The sequence below is a fragment of the Echinops telfairi genome, unplaced genomic scaffold, assembly GCF_000313985.2.
Source record: "Echinops telfairi isolate 266 unplaced genomic scaffold, ASM31398v2 ScPeMD7_7409;HRSCAF=8447, whole genome shotgun sequence".
In the NCBI taxonomy this organism is placed as follows: Eukaryota; Metazoa; Chordata; class Mammalia; order Afrosoricida; family Tenrecidae; genus Echinops; species Echinops telfairi.
In genome coordinates, this window is record NW_022111309.1 from 17,087,103 (window position 1) to 17,103,782 (window position 16,680).

Genomic DNA, 16,680 nt, shown 5'->3' on the forward strand with positions numbered 1-16,680 from the left:
TGTTTTTAGCAGAGGCTACTTGAAATTATTCCGGGGGAAGCTGTTGCTATAGCTACCTGAGTGTGATAGTTACCATTTCTTCTTTTTGTTAACTTTTGGTTTCTGTGGCTTTTAAGGTAACATCTGATGTTCTGTTTTTCAGCTGAACACTTGGGAAAATGCTGGGTTTTCTTTGCTGTTGCTTTTGTTGTCATTGATGTTTGGCTCTTTTGTGTGTCTGGAGGTATGTTTGTGTGTAAGGTAAAGATAGCTCAAAAGAAGTAACAGTAGGAGAGTTTGGGAAAAGCCAGTTATGCATAAACATTTTCTCTTCTCCAGTCTTTCAGTTTAGTCTAATGATTAAACGATCCAGAGTGGGTTTTATTTTATATTATTGGCTACAGTGAGTTATCCTCTGTGGGGTGGGGGGAAAAATTGGTGGCATTGCATTTCACACTCCCTGGAGCCCCCAGGAGCAAGGGCCACTGTGGAGACGGCCAGCAGTGTGGAATGGACTCTTGGCCCAGGCTGAGCAGTCAGCAGAGGCTGGTTGATCTCAGCATGCGTCCGAGTTACCCAGTGCTGGTATAAGAGATACCACAGGTGGATGCCTGTAACAAACAGGAGCTTGTTTTCTCACTGTTTGGGAGGCTCAAAGTCCAAACCTGGGGCACCAGCCAGGGGAAGGGAGGCCTTGTCTCCTTACCAGCCCTGGAGGAAGGCCCTTGTCTCTTCTGATCATCTGGGCAATTCTTGTGTGGCTTGAGATCGCCCTTCCCTCATCTCTGCTTCCTCACTTTCTTTTTTAAACTCTTTATTTCAGATGAGATTGACTCCAATTTGCTTCACACTATCCCGCCTCATTGGCTCAACATAGCCAACCCAGTCCCAAATGGGATTATAGCCACAGGCAGAGAGATTAGGAACACCTTGGGTTAGGGCCCTGCAGGCAGTGCAGCCACCACAAGTGGCAACACCAATCCCATCTCCTGCCTGTGTCCAAGGCTAGCAGTGCAACTTGGCACACATCTGGCTACACCAGCTGGGCTCAAGTGTTTGGAGAGATGGGAGGGCAGGCTGCCTGAGCTGCATTCTCCCCGTCTCAGTAGGATGCGCATCTCAGCACTTTTCAAGAGACTGATCTGGGAAATGTTCATTGGATTATAACAAAAGAAAAAAAACACGCATCGTCTGCCCGGTTCGTCAGTGCCCGGGATTGTGCGTTTGTGATTTGGGGTGCTGCCGGGAGCTGACAGGACTTAGTGACACGCCCTCGCAGGCACTGGTTGGGTGGCATGATTACTGCGTGTGGGTGGGCTCCCCCTTCTCGATGCTCATCACTGGACACTGTCCTTTGCCCTAGGACCAAGATGAATGCCATGCCGGAGACCCCTGAGCTCCCCGCCGTGTTTGATGGGGTGAAGCTCGCGGCGGTGGCCGCTGTGCTGTACGTGATTGTCCGCTGCTTGAACCTGAAGAGCCCCACAGCGCCGCCGGAACTCTACTTCCAGGACTCGGGGCTCTCCCGCTTCCTGCTCAAGTCCTGCCCGCTTCTCACCAAAGAGTGAGTAGACCTCGTGGCCTCGCTCTGCCGGCCGCCCGTCTGTCGGTTTTGCGTGATGTTTGAAGAACCTTCTCCCATCGTGTCCTTAGGCATGGGTGTCACCGGGTCATCATGTTGAAGCAGTGGTGATAGGTGTCTGGTGCTTGAATCCTGCAGGATGGAAGGGGGAATCCGCTCTTCGCTGCTTGTCCCTTCCTCCATAGTGTGGCGCCCCCATCCATGACAAGGACCCTCCGAAGCGGTAGTCGTTCTTCAACGGAAACAGAAAACTCAGCCAGGGTTCACCGCCCTTTGTCAAAGGCCCTTCTGCCAGTTCTAGGCCAGAGAAATAGAACCATCTGTACCCAAGATAACAAATAAGCAAAAAAGCACAGACTAATTCATCTCCCTGATTGAAAAAATGTACTCAGCATTAGTTAAGAGAATCCACTTCAAGCAAAGGCTGTTAGCCCCAGGGCACTGGGCCTCCCTGGATATGCCCTGCAGGCATGTTGTGAAAACCTGAGTTGTGAAGTAACTTCACACAGACTTGGTTTTTGTTTTGTTTTTAATCATTTTATTAGGGGCTCATACAACTCTTATCACAATCCATACACACATCAATTGTGTAAAGCACATTTGTACATTCATTGCCCTCATCATTCTCAAAACATTTTTTCTCCACTTAAACACCCCCCCCCCAATTAGGTCCTCATTTTCCCCCTCCCTCTCCGCTCCCCCCTCCCTCATGAGCCCTTGATAGTTTATAAATTGTTATTTTGTCATATCTTGCCCTGTCCGACGTCTCCCTTCACCCACTTTTCTATTGCCCGTCCCCCAGGGAGGTCACATATAGTTCCTTGTAATCGGTTCCCTCTTTCCTACCCACTCTCCCTTTACCCTCCCTGTTTCGCCACTCACACCACCGGTCCTGTAGGGCTCATCCATCCTGGATTCCCTGTATTTTCAGTTCCTATCTGTACCATTGTACATCCTCTGGTCTAGCCAGACTTGCAAGATCGAATTCGAGTCATGGTAGCGAGAGCAGGGCAGACTTGTTTTCTAAGAGACCATGTTGTTGACTTTATCCCTGTTGGTACCTCTGAATAATGAGGCTTTCTTGGGGCACACCTGTGTGAAGAGGCACTCCCGTCTTGGCCTGGCTGCCTGGCGGGGGTGGGGTGGGGTGGAGGAAACTGAAGCTCCTTGGAGAATGTCTTGTTTGCTGTGTCCCCTCAGTTTGTGACTGATAAAGTTTCTCACGCTCAGTGGGTAGAAGCAGAAGCATTCCTTTCATCCTGATACCATCTCTCACCCCCTCAATTGGGGGTTGGTGACCCTGGGTGCCCAATCCTCTCCTAAGAGCAGGCAGGGGCTGTGTCTACTAAGTCCCACTCAACCTGAAAGCCTCTGAACATCAATCCAGCCTCAGAACGTGCCACAATTAATTGGTGAGAGACCAAAATATAAGTATGAAAATGCGTGGGACTATGTGGGACACTCACAAGTACTGAGCACACACATTAGAAGGCAGCTTTTCTTTGACTGCAAACATTGCTTTGGAAGACAGCCATGCCCTCAGGTCCCGTGTCATGTCCCCGCACGGCAGTGGTGACCTTTATGAAGCACTCCATCAGCACCGGTTGCCACGAAGTTGATTCTGACTCATGGGGACACTGTGTTTCAAGTAGTTCCAATTGGCGTGTGTTTGAGAAACAGGTCACTAGGATCCCCTTCCTGTTGAGTATGGGCTCGAACCCCCAACCTTTTTATTTGCCATCAAACCCATTAATCATTTGCTCCATATAGTAAGAATTATATGACTGTTTTCATGATGGCTTTAAAAGCAAACTGCTCTAGAAACAAACTAGACTCCAGAGGAATAAATCTCTAGTCCGTTTGTGAAACTCTTTTATGAAACAATGAAAAAAAACCCAACATCATAGCTGATGGGTCCAGCTGAGTGTAAAACAGCACCTAGCCATTCCAAGCCTCTCCTCCCCAAGTTTATTATGCATAGACTCTCTCCACCCCCACATGCACCCCACACCCCTTTGTGGGCGGGAAAAACCTCCATGTCACCTCCACCTCATTCAAACTTGCCAATCAGGACGCTGCTTGATGCTCTCCCTCTCCGAGTCCCCAATCTCTACCCCCCAAAGTAAACATGTGAGGGATTGCTTTGTGGCTGGACTCTTTTCTCTGCTCCCTTCTGCTGCTTTCTTTGCTTCTTGACTCCTCTCTGTCTGCTTCCTTGCTTCTCTCATCTCCCTCCACCCTGACGCTGCCTTTCCACTCCCCCCCCCCTCTGGAGAAACCCAGCAGGGGAGCTCTCTGCTGCTTTCCTTTCCCATGGGTAGCTAACATTTAGCTGGTGCTTCCTGCAAGTCAGGAGCCCTGGTGGTGTAGTGGTTATGCATTGGGCTCCGAACTGCAAGGTCAGCACTTTGAAACCACCAGCTGCTCCATGGGAGAAACATGGGCTTTCTACTCCTGAGTTGCAATCTTAAGAAACGCACAGGGGCAGTTCTACCCTGTCCTATAAGCTCACTAAGAGTCAACATCAACTTGATGGCAGAGGTTGTTTATTGTTTTGTTTTTCCTCTAAATCAGGCGGTGTTATCTCATTATTATCTCCACTTCTCAGTTGAGGAATGAGGCACCTAGTGGTTAAATGTCTTTCCAAAGGTCACAAAAATAATAAGGGGTACAGTTGGGATTCAAACCCAGGCACTCAGCCACTCCACCATAACTCCTCTCAAACACAATAGTAGCTCTTGACCTTTGGCTCAGAGCTTGTGCAAATAAACTAAACCTTGAGTGGGGGACAATGTCCAGGCCGAGGGCTGTAGAAGGCCCACAGGATCATCAAGGCCAGCTACCATCACACGTGTCACCAAAGGGCAGCAGTTCCAGCCACCATCACATGAGGGTGAGTTAATGAAATGTTTGACCAGTATGGCTCACGAATGATTTATAAATATTCAAGTGGCCCTAGTCAGTCCAATCAGACAAAGCAAGAACCCAACCTTTCAGATGCCCCTGGTCTGATGCCCAGTGTCACCTGCCTGCTCTTAGGATTGGGCACCCAGGGTCACCAACCCCCAATTGAGGGGGTGAGAGATGGTATCAGGATGAAAAGAATGCTTCTGCTTCTACCCACTGAGCGTGAGAACCTTTGAAAACTGTGGCACCTGTTTCAAACGCTGCATGTTTACGGGCAGATGAGTGCAAATTTCCACCAAGTGTTGATTCCTGCATGATTAGAGGAAGCTGGAGGGGTGGGGGGAGCTGAGGTTTGTCCAGGAAAGCATCACATCAGGTTTGATTTCATACTCATTGTTCAAAGTATCTTTTAAAAAGCTGATGAAAGCAATTTGTACCTCGGCTCTTGTCCTTTTAGAAACAACCCAGCGATGTTAAATGCCAGTTTCTCTCTGCTTCTTCCGCCCAACCCCCACCGTTGGCTCACTTTCCCAATGAGTCTCAGATGCTGACGGGCTGCCTGTGACCCTCATTGGGGCAGTCCCCACCCTCCCCATCACCCTCACCCAGAGTCTCCTTGGGCCTCGTGGCTGTGTGAAATGATTGCCAACTCTGGGCAAAGCACTGAGCCCCCGTCCCTGGCCTTGAGCTTGCCACTTCTGGAGAGGCTAAATGCGAAGCAGGGGGTGGGTTGCCAGGGATCAAGCAACCTCAGCTAAAGGCACCGCCAATGCCTGTTTAGGCCTTAGCCATGGCTTAGGGGGGTTTTGGAAGTTCAGGTGCCCCAGAAGCGATATACTTTTACGACCTGCTCTTTTGACTAAAGAAGCAGCCTTTTAGAGCATGAGGGGACATGAGTGACACAGCGGGCTGACTCTCGGGCTAGAACATGACAAAAGATCCAAGGCAACATAGAAAGATTCTTCTTTTCCCCCTCCCCTCCATCTTAATTATTGGGGTTTAAAAAACATTCATGTAACAAAGCACAGGCCATGGTAACTAATTTTCCGTGTACGATTCCGTGACACCGGTTGCATTCTCCTGTGGCACGGCTGTCGCCACCCTCATTTTCAAACGCGTTCACCTAAGCAGACCCTCACAGCCCCTTCAGCATTCACACCGCCATCTTTGAACTAACATCGTATCTTTGGGACTTCAGGAAGGACTGCACCTGGCATTCCTGTAGGTCTTCATGTCACTCTCCGGGCGAGTTACTACCTGTTCAATTGGTTGGGCGCCTCTCATATAAAGCCCGTTGCTGTTGATTTGATTCCAACTCATGAGCACGCCAGGTGTGTGCACGCTGCCATTAAACCCTTTACCAACCTGGAGCGCAGTTTCCGTTTTCCTCATGTGAAGGATGAGGAAGGAGCCCTGGTAGGGTAGTGGGTTATGTGTTGGGCCACTAACCTCAAGGGCAGCAGTTTGAAACGGCCAGCTGCTCCGAAGGAGAAAGTTGAGGCTTTATGCTGCCATAAAGAGTGGAGCGTCTGGGAAACCCAGAGAGCTGTTCCACCTTGACCAATAGCAGCGGTTCTCAACCTGTGGGTCGTGACCCCTTTGGGGGTCAAGCGACCCAATTCATAACAGTCACAAAATCACAGTGATGAAGTAGCAATGAAAATAATTGTATGGTTGTGGGGGGCGGGAAGGTTGTCACCACCACATGAACTGTATTAAAGGGTCATGGCATTAGGGAGGTTGGGAGCCACTGACCTATAGGGTCATCACGAGTCAGAATTGACTCAAAGGCAGTGTTTTGGTTTGGTTAAGGGTGAGGAGACGGGAGGCAGCAAAGGGAGGAACTGAACCCAAGTGCACGACTGTGAAGTTCGTTCCTTTCTTACTGTGCAGAGTGAGACAGGGACTCGTGAGGGGTGTCCCACCACGTCCATCAGCAGCACTGGCCTGAGTGGTCTCCGATGGCTGTGCGACCCTTTCCATTTTAATCACTCTTGGTCAGAAGCCACCGTCCCTGTTCTTGTTCTGTGTTCCATTTCTGCAACAACCTCCCATCTTTTTGAAGCTACGAACAGGAAGCTTGTCTGTTACCAGTAAAAGTGCTTTTCCTGGGACTTTGAAGATTTTTTCCTCAGAGGAAGCCTGGCCTCAGCCTTCACAAATACTGGTCTAGGCTGGGAAGTTCCGTTAACTGATGTACAACCCGCCCTTGGCATGATTCAGTAACCCTGCCTGGAAGCAGACAGTTTTTCTGACTTGTGAACTGAATGACTATCCACCTCCCCGCCCTCGGGTTGGAAGCAAGCTGAGGGAAGGTGAACTTGGAAAGACTGCTAGGAGACGGCTCCGTCACCACTCACACATTGATGAAGTCAGCGTTAGGGGCTGTTTTAAAATAATTTACCCAAAGGTACACTATAAATGAATCTTTTCATGTCTGGAGGAAACCTTTGTTTAGATGGGAAGATATGAGTGTCTTGTTCACTGAGCAGCAGGTCAATAGTTACCTAGTGATCCACTCCCCTCCCCCTTCAAAAAGTGTTTGCTTTTAGTAAAACAAGGAGACTAAAGCTCAGTCCAGAGTTATGAGGAAAATCTAGGTAACAATACAATGTCTTCTTCTCTGAATAAAAAATTAATACATACGCATTTTTAAAAAATCATTTTATTGGGGGCTCGTACAACTCTTATCACAATCCATACATCCATCCATTGTGTCAAGCATATTTGTACATTTGTTGCCATCATCATTCTCAAAACATTTGCTTTCCATTTGAGCCCTTGGTATCAGCTCCTGTTTTTCCCCTCCCTCACTGCTCCCCTCTCCCTCATGAATCCTTGATAATTTTTAAATTATTATTGTTTTGTCATGTCTTACACTGTCCGACATCTCCCTTCAACCCTCTTTTCTGTTGTCTGTCCCCCACAAGGAGGTGATGTGTAGATCCCTGTAATCGGTTCCCCCTTTCTACCCCACCTTCCCTCCACCCTCCAGGTATCCTCACTCTTACCACTGGTCCTGAAGGGGTCATCTGTCCTGGATTCCCTGTGTTTCCAGTGCCTTTCTATACCAGTGTACATCCTCTGATCTAGCCAGATTTGTAAGGTAGAATTGGGATCATGATAGTGGTGGGGGAGGAAGAATTAAAGAACTGGAGGAAAGTTGTATGTTTCATTGTTGCTATACTGCACGCTTACCCTTCTGTAAGGGGATGTCCAGTTGTCTACCGATGGGCTTTGGGTCCCCACTCCACACTCCCCCTCATTCACAATAATATGATTTTTTTTTGTTTTTTGATGTCTGATACCTGGTCCCATGGATACCTCATGATCACATAGGCTGGTGTGCTTCTTCCATGTGGGCTTTGTTGTTTCTCAGCTAGATGGCTGCTTGTTTACCTTCAAGCCTTTAAGACCCCAGATGCTATCTCTTTTGATAGCCGGGCACCATCTGCTTTCTTCACCACATTTGCTTATGCACCCATTTGTCTTCAGCTATCATGTCGGGAATGTGAGCATCATGGAATGCCAGTTTAATAGAACCAAGTGTCCTTGCATTGAGGGAGTACTTGAGTGGAGGCCCAATGTCCATCTGCTACCTTAATACTAAACCTGTAAATATATGCACATAGATCTATTTCCCCATCATCATATATAAATATATTTACAACATATGCATTTATTTTTAATGGAGAATAAAGTGCATAAAAATCTCCCAAATTCTCCTCCCCAGAGATATTCTACCATTGCGATGACCACTCCTGTGGGTTTTTGCTCTTCTGGGCTTGCTTTCTCCCCGACAAAATTGGGATATTTGCAGCTCGTATTTGGCATCCTGCTGTGTTAGGCCAGGTTGTCTGGAGAACCTGGTGACACAGTGACACTCATCTATGTACAAGAAAGGGCTTTATATCAAGAGGCAATTTTCTATCAAGAAGACACTCCAGCCAATCTAACTCAAGTCCAGAAGGCCAGTCTTAATCCAGCCCCCCTTCAGGCCAATGACAATGAGAGGTGAATCGAGAAGCAGGGAGATCACAGGCCAGTGGATCCAAGGTTGGTGGTAACATGGTAGGATGCCAACAGCTCTCAGGGTCGGGCAGAGGCAGACGCAGAATTGAGCGACCCAAGAGTGAGAGAAGGGGTCCCGGTTCCTCCTGAAAAGGAAAGCCACACCTCCCAGGAGGCATCATCAGGTGTGACCAGATTGACAGGTTGGAGTCTACCCCTATCCTCTGGTACAGAGTCAAGTTGACATGCAATCCAACTACCATGCCTGCTTTGACACTTAAATTACCCTATTGACCCAGATGCTACATATCCTTCAGCATTTTTTCTTCTTAAGTAGAGTTCAGAGTTTGTTAGTGGTTACCATCGGTGGGAGGAGACGGGAACGGGAGTTATTCATGAAGGTGTGTGACGTTTCTGGGAGTCCTGGGGTGGTGCAAGTGATTAGCTCTGAGCTGCTGAGGGTTGGGATGGTGAATCCACCTAGAAGCACCTAGGAAGAAATGCCTGGCAGCCTACTGCTGAAAGTTAGAGCCTTGGAAGCCGTGAAGCTCGGGTCGCCCTAGGCCTCTAACGTCTGCTTTCTAGCAGCCCTCGGAGTCTGGCAACCATGCAGATTCCCCGTGACCCTCGGCAGCACACGTGTAGACAAAGTACCTTGAAGTGAAATTTGGACGAGGATGAAAAGCTACGTCTCCTTCCTCCAGACGTATGCCCACACTGCTTAGGTGGCGTGCTGTTAGTCTCTAGCAGATCAGTATTCACTCTGATTCACCTCTGACCCCTGGCTTCCTTTAGGCGAAAAGAAACCGGCACCTCTTTACTGACCTTCTGATTCTAGTGCTTTGTCAGAGGCACCTGTGCGGCTCCTTCCGGGAGGGATCCTGGGAGAAGAGCCCTAACCACAGGGTGAAGCAGGGACTAGAAAGGGTTTTCTCCCCTGTCTGTCCCCTCCTATTTCTACCTCCAAACTCAGTCTCCTTTGGACATTTTTGGGGTTTTATTTAAGTGCTTTGACTTATAATGTACATACATACAGTAAAATGCACAAATAATAAGAGTATAGCTCAGTACCCATTACCTGTGCATCTACCTGTGTGTAACTACCATTTATTGAGGCTTCGACAGAAGTTCCGAGTCACCTCCGGCCTTTGACCCACCCATCTGTCACAATGCTGCTTGTGTTGATTTCCTCAAGCTGGCCAGCACCCAAGGCACACTACAGAGTGACCTCAACTTTCCTGCCCAGCCGCCTTAGCCCCAGCATTCTCCTTTGCCCACTAAGCGGGCCGCTCTCAGGCAGTCACCCCCTAACTATAGCAGATCCCCCCCCCCCACCCTTTCCTCTCCTCTCTGAAATGCCTCGTATTCTGTAAGCAGACACTTAAATGTCAGTTCTGAGAAACGTTCCCGGCCACCCCCTCTCGTCTTCAGCCAGGAGTCCCTCTTCCATCTTCCTACCTGTCTGCTTCCCCACAAGAGCCTCTCTGTCCGGTTAGCTTGTCCTGCCTTGCTTTATGGGGAAAGTGCCTGCGTCTTTTCTCCCTTGCTAAAGTACCTGGGCCCAAACCACACTCTTGAAGAGAAGGAGCAGGTTACCCACGCCGCTCCAGCTCTTTCCGCCTTTGGCTTGCCCTAAACAGGTATAGCGGACAGGTGTTCCTAACTTGGCAAATGCCATGTGTGTGCAAGAGAGGCCTCCCCATTTCCTGCTTATGCAATCAGTACCATGCTACGGAGCGCCGGACAACAGGCGCACCTTTTGCTCTGACAAAGTTTGGTTTATCTGGGCTGTCTGCCCTGTCTCCAGAACAAGATGAGTTGGGCTTTTGTTGGTTTGTTTTGTTCTTTGGTCTTAAATTAAGTCAAGACAGCCAGGAGTGTAGGCATAATAGCAGTTAGCAGCCTCCACCCTGCCCCGGGGCCTGGGTGAAGTTTCAGTCGCCTGGAAAGGAAAGGCAGGCAGCAGGTGTCCCACCTCTGGAAGTCTGCTATTAACGTGTATATAGTCCCCTGGTGGGAAGCCAGGCTGCTGCTTCACTTTTTTTTTAATCATTTTACTGGGGGCTCATACAACTCTTACCACAATCCATCCATCCATCCATTGTGTCAAACACATTTGTACATTTGTTACCGTCATCATTCTAAAAACATTTGCTTTATACTTGAGCCCTGGGTAGCAGCTCCTCCTCCCCCTCACCCACTGCTTCACTCTTTAGCAAAAAACTTGCCCGCGTGGGTCGTGGCGTAACTAGCAATGAAGGCACTTAGGCAAAGCGTGGTGGAGTCCTCGGCTAATAGACAGGCCTCCACACTGAGCTGAGTGGATGCCAGAGGCACTGGGGAGCCCCTGCAGAATCCAGAGAAGGGGGAAGGCGTGGTCAACACCACAGCTACACATCTGCAGGCCCTTTCTTCCCAAGAGATAAAAATATAATTGGCTTCTTCTACAGGCAGCTGTTACCTGTATTAATAAGAACCATATATTATTGCCCCCTACGGGCACCTGAGAGATGCCTTCCAGGGGTAAGGTTCACGCCCATTCCAACAGCAAGTCCACAACTCAGCGGTTGACCAGTTGACCCTCCAATGCCATTCACCTTCTCTGAGCATTTGTTAGCAGAGCAGGGCTGCCCCACGGCCTTTCCACAGTGTGATAGGTTCTGTTTTCTGAGGCTTTCTCCCTGCCCTCTTCTCTCACCAAAGTGCAAGCTGGGAGCAAGAAGCCTGTTGGAATGTGGCTTTCATCAGAAGCTGTTCATTTCTTGAATTTCTGGCCCTGGGAGTCAGAATCAGCTCAAGGGTGATGAGCTTGTTTGTTTTTGTTTTTCTAAGGGGGTTAGTCATTCACCACCCACTGCCATCAAGTCGCTGATGACTCACAGTGACCGTATATATGGTTCCCGAGATTGTAAATCTTTATGGGAGCAGACAGCCTCATTCATCTCCTGAGCATCAACTGATGGGTTTGAATGAGGACCTTTCAGTTAGCCCACACCTACCCCACACACAGTGCCACCTGAGCTTCTACTAACAACTTCAAACTCACCGCCATCCATTTGATTCAACGCATGGCACTCGTTGCCATCAGAGCTCCTCTTACCCACTCTCAGCCAACAAATCCAACTCCCTGCCACCCCGTCGTTCCCCCAGGACAGGACAGAACTGCCCCTGGGGGTTCTGAGGCTGTCAGTCTTCATGGGAGAGAATGCCTCCTCTTTCTTCCTCGGACAGTGGACTTGAAATGCTGACCTTGTAGTTAGCAGCCCAACAGATATCCACTATACTCCCAAAGCTCCTCTCTCTTCTCATCTTGGTCAATAAACATTTGAGAATCTACTCTGAGCCTCAGTTGTTGAGAGAGTTTTTAAAAAGAAAAAAAAATCATTAAAAAAATAAAATAAAACTTGTTCACTGTAGGAACCTTTTAGAGCTACCACCACCACCACCACCCCTCATTGGTTTCTACATACCTATGCTTCTTAAGTATTTCCGAGAAGGCAAAGCAAACTTACTTTGAAGTTTTCTCTGTCACGTCCTTCTCATCACTGTCATACACGTTCACTGCCTTAACAGTAAACAGTCATTGCTCTTTTATCCATCCCAAATAAAAGCCTGGGTCCTAATATAAGAGGACTTCACAAAATTCATGGAAAAATGGAATTTTCCCACACACTTTTTGATGTTCCCTCACGTAAAAAAAGAGAGCCGATGTTTGTTAGAGATGCATTTATTTACTTATACTCTTACTCTACTGCCATTTTTCTCCTTTTATAAAAGGAGGCTTAGAAAAGCCTTACAGAGGCTGTTTCTTGCCATTGGCAATGCCAAAAGGGAGGTTAGTGAGAGGCTTCAAGATAAATAATTGCTATTTTATCAATGTTAAATAGAACACTCTAAAATCAGACTGCATACATTCTCTTCCAGTCAGGTTGCCCACACTCTACACCCCTCCTAGGTGCAAATCTGGGTGCCAGGATAGCTTATTTATAAAGAGTTCAGGTTAGAAAGAATTTCATTAGCTTAGGCTTAACTTCCCATTAATTCCCTCTTACTCTCAGAGACAGATTTAGATCTTTTCCTCCTTGGCTGAACAAGGAGGCTTTGTCCTTTTTACTGGATAAACTAATAGTTAAGAGCCTTAATTCCATGGACCTGATTTTATCCATTTTAAGAACTGTGCAAATATTCCCTTAGATGCTTGTGGCCAACTATCAGAGCCCTGGTGCACTGATTATGTAGGCTCCAGTCTTCAAAACACATTTACCTGGAAGCTTACCTTGTAAGGGAGTTCTTAAAAGATGTAGAAGACTCTAAGTGACCCTTACTAAGACCAAGGATTCACGGCTAGCAATAATGAGGTCACATTTTCCAGTCATTTTGTCTTGACATTGCTTATTCTTCCAGTGAAATGGCCCAAGCTAAAACCATCAAGTTTTATTGCTGAACTAGGGATACTATCCTGTTACTAGGGTGACAAAAAGTCCCAGTTTGTTCATGACTGAGGGGTTTGCCAAGACTTGGGCTTTCAGTGCCATCACTGGGAAGGCCTTGGACAAACCAGGATAAGTTGGTCACCCATTGCCTTCTGCCATCAGATGGTGAGATTTTATGAGGGGGGGTGTACTGCAGGGTAGGTGTGCACAAGGTCCCTGCCCTGGAAGGTTACTTAGTTAGGAGTTGAGCTAAGCAGAATTGGCAGTGTTATAGTTTTCGAGACCTTTCGTGTTGAATCAAGATGATCCATCGTAGTCTACTGTGAAATCTATTTTCTCTAGTGTAGACAAAGAGTATAGCTCCTTGTTACAAGAGACTATCAGTGCAGGGATGGCCAAAGCCTGAAGATCTAAAAGACACAGAATTTGAAATTGTCAAGATTCTCTGGATTTACTTCAGAAGAAATCTTATTGCATACCTTAAAGCAATTAATTTCATTTTCTAAAACTTGAAGATCAACCTGTTACCCTATACGTCAGTTCTGGGTTTATTTTTCAGGGCTGCACTGTGTCTTTAAAAAAAGCAAAAGCAAAACGTATTAACTTGGACAAGGGAAAGGAAATATACAATAAGGGGAAGAGAAGTCAGTACAGAACAATTAAGGCAAAGGAAGACACTGGGAGGCACACAGGAGTTAAAGGCAACAAAGGTGAATACTATTACCTACCCCATCCTTTAATCACCCTGATAGTGGGTAGAGGGCTGAGAATGTGAATAGGGCTACGTGCATGATATAAATAGGATTGGCAGAGATTATATATATGCTGGAAACATACCCATGAATATAGTAGAGCATACAGGAAGCAAAGTTATGAAAATATTTTAGCCATAACTAGACATCTTCAAAGAATGAGCCATTGGGCTTGGGTGCTCAGAACTAGAGTCTCAATGGAAACCAAGGTCAGTTAGCATAACATAGGCCAGAAGGACAATATTCTATACCCTACTTTGGTGAGTAGCAACTGGAGTACATCTAGGTACATCTATCGAGTTCTCACAGTACAGAGAAAAAAAGCATGAGGAAAATCAGATGCATAGAAACAATTAGTACTAATGGAACACACACATCCCAGCCTCCACCATCCTGAAACCAGAACTAGATGGTACATTACTACCACTGTTGATCCTTCTGAAAGGGATCACAATAGAAGACTATGAATAGAGGGGGGAAATCTGAACCAAAACTCAAAACCATAAAACAAGACCAGGCTCACTGGGCTTCTAGAGACTGGTGGAACCCTCGAGAAGTACAGAAACACCAACAAGGTACACACTTTTTAGAACAGTCCATCTTACGAGATCAAAAGGGTAGCACTGGCTCAAGGATAAAGCTGAGAAGGCATTACTAATACCATTATACATTACCAATGACAAGAAATTAGCAGAAGAAAAAAATTGGGGGCGTCAAAATTAATAATCACTGAACTCCCAGGACCAATAGAGTGTGATGATGATTATAGTTGACTATACTTAGTTTTAACTTTTTAGAAAACAAGACCAGTTTTCTACTCCTCCATATTAGGTGAATTTTCAGTCAATTGCATACTGAGAAGGCCCATAATAGTGGATCTGATCTCAGGCAAGCTTGAGATAAATTAGGTTTAAGTAAAGTCATTTAAGTAGAGTTCATTGAAGGATGCTCAGTGGACCAGGATGGCCCTTGAGTGGAACCTAATGGGGTAAGACTGGGACAAAGCAGAGCTCAGAAACTAGATCGCTCTCACACAGAACAGAAGCTCACTTGTCCAGCCTCACCAGGGGCATCAAAATTGCAGACATTTGCCATTTTCCCCACAAACGTTTGAAAGTTTTAATTCTGTTTTTCCATAAACATTAAAAAAGTTTGTATGTGATGGGTTTGACACCATTGATTTTAGCACGCTTCTTGTTTTTTAATTTTATTGTGATTTGGTGAAAGTTTACAAAACAAATTGGTTTTTCACTCACCAATTCATTCACATTTTGGTTTTTGTGTGTGTCATTGGTGGCAATCGCCATAATGTAAAAACCCTCTTCCAATTTTTTTTCTCAACCAAAATCCACCTGATATCAACAGGTCTGATATCCCTCATGTCATGTCCTCTTCTGAATCCAGCTTGAGTTTCTGGCAGCTCCCTGCTTATGTATGGCTTACAACCATTAAAAAAATATTTTTAGCAAAATTGTATTTGCATGGGATATTAATGGTGCTATTTCATAATTTCCAGATTCTGTTGGATTGCGCTTTCTTGGGGAGAATAGACACAAATCTGGATCTCTTCCGGTTGGTTAGCTGGTCTTGCAGATGTTTTGGCACAGAATAGTGAGTGCTTCTAGAGCTGCATCAATTTGTTGAAATGGTTCAACTGGTATTCTGTCAATTCCTGGAGACTTATTTTTCATCCGTGCTCTCTGCAGCTTCCTTCAATACCATCAATTCTTGATTATATGCTACCTCTTGAAATGGCTGAATATTGACCAGTTCTTTTTGGTAAAGTGACTGTGTATTCCTTCTATCTATTGCTTCATACATCATTTTGCCCACTGAATAGTTTGCCCATTGAATCCTTCAGTACTGTAATTTAGGCTTGGCTATTTCTCTCCCAGGTCTTTCCACTTGAGAAATGCTGAACTCGTTCTTCCCTTCGGGTTTCCTAACTCCACGTCTTTACACATTTCATTATCATCCTTTTTTTTTAGGGTTTCCAGGACTATGTTTATTAATCATTTTATTGGGAGCTCTTACAGATATAACAATCCATAATTCAGTTAGATCAAGGATAATTTTACAATTGCTACAACCATCAGTTCCAAAACATTTTCTTTCTTCTTGAACTCTTTGATATCAGCTCCCTTTTATCCCCTCCCTCCCCCACCCTACCCCTCAGGAGCCCCTATTTTGTGTGTATGTGTGTGTGTATATATATATATAATATGGCCATATCTTACACCATCCAATGTATCCATTCACCTGAAGTTCTGTTATTCGTTCCCCTTAAGTGGGATTATACAGTCATCATTGCTATCAGCTTCCCTTCTTCCCTACAATTCTTTTTAAGCTTTATTGGCATATAATCCACATATCATAAAATTCAGTAGCTCAGTCACATCAAGAAGAGTTGTACACTCGTCACCACAATCAGTTTTAGAACATTTTCTTCATTCTTATACTCATTGTTAGCTCCCCTTTGCCCTCCAACTTCCCTACCATCCCCCCACATTACTGTTAATAGTTACTATCTTTATAGATTTAACTATTCTGGATTTCATATACAACCCCCCCCCCAAAAAAAAAAAAAAAAACTAACAACAATAACAAAGTAAAACAGATAGAAGCCTCAATTGAAAAAAAGCAGAAAATACTAAAAACTGGAGCAAATTTAAATGGACCCTAAGGGAGATCAGTTGTTAGGGTGCTTAATTCTAACCTCACTGCATCTGCAACAATCCACTTTCCGATGCATTCTGCACGTTAGCAAGGCTGTTCACAGCCCTGGTCCATGGTCAGAGGAGTCGCCAGGGGCTTAATCCATGTGTATTTCCCTCTCCCTTTAATTTTTTTAAATTGAACTAGCTTTGAAATGGGTCAAAGAGGAGCTCAAATGATAAGATACTACATTTTGTCCTATGTCTGATTTAATCAATTTTACAGTGCTCTCTGATAACGGTGATTCATATCCCTTGTCGTTATAAATCTTTACTCTAAAGGGCTTTTACTTAATCATTTC

At 46.0% G+C, this 16,680-nt stretch overlaps 1 protein-coding gene across 1 annotated transcript in view; it reads left to right on the forward strand.

The window, feature by feature from the left end:
* ABHD2 (abhydrolase domain containing 2, acylglycerol lipase) overlaps positions 1-16,680 on the forward strand; it is a 127,873-nt gene that overhangs the window by 30,456 nt on the left and 80,737 nt on the right. Inside the window, exon 3 of the mRNA XM_004709872.3 lies at positions 1,343-1,543. Coding sequence (XP_004709929.1) covers positions 1,350-1,543 — 194 coding nt within the window. The 5' untranslated portion in view covers positions 1,343-1,349. The remainder of the gene's footprint in view (positions 1-1,342; positions 1,544-16,680) is intronic.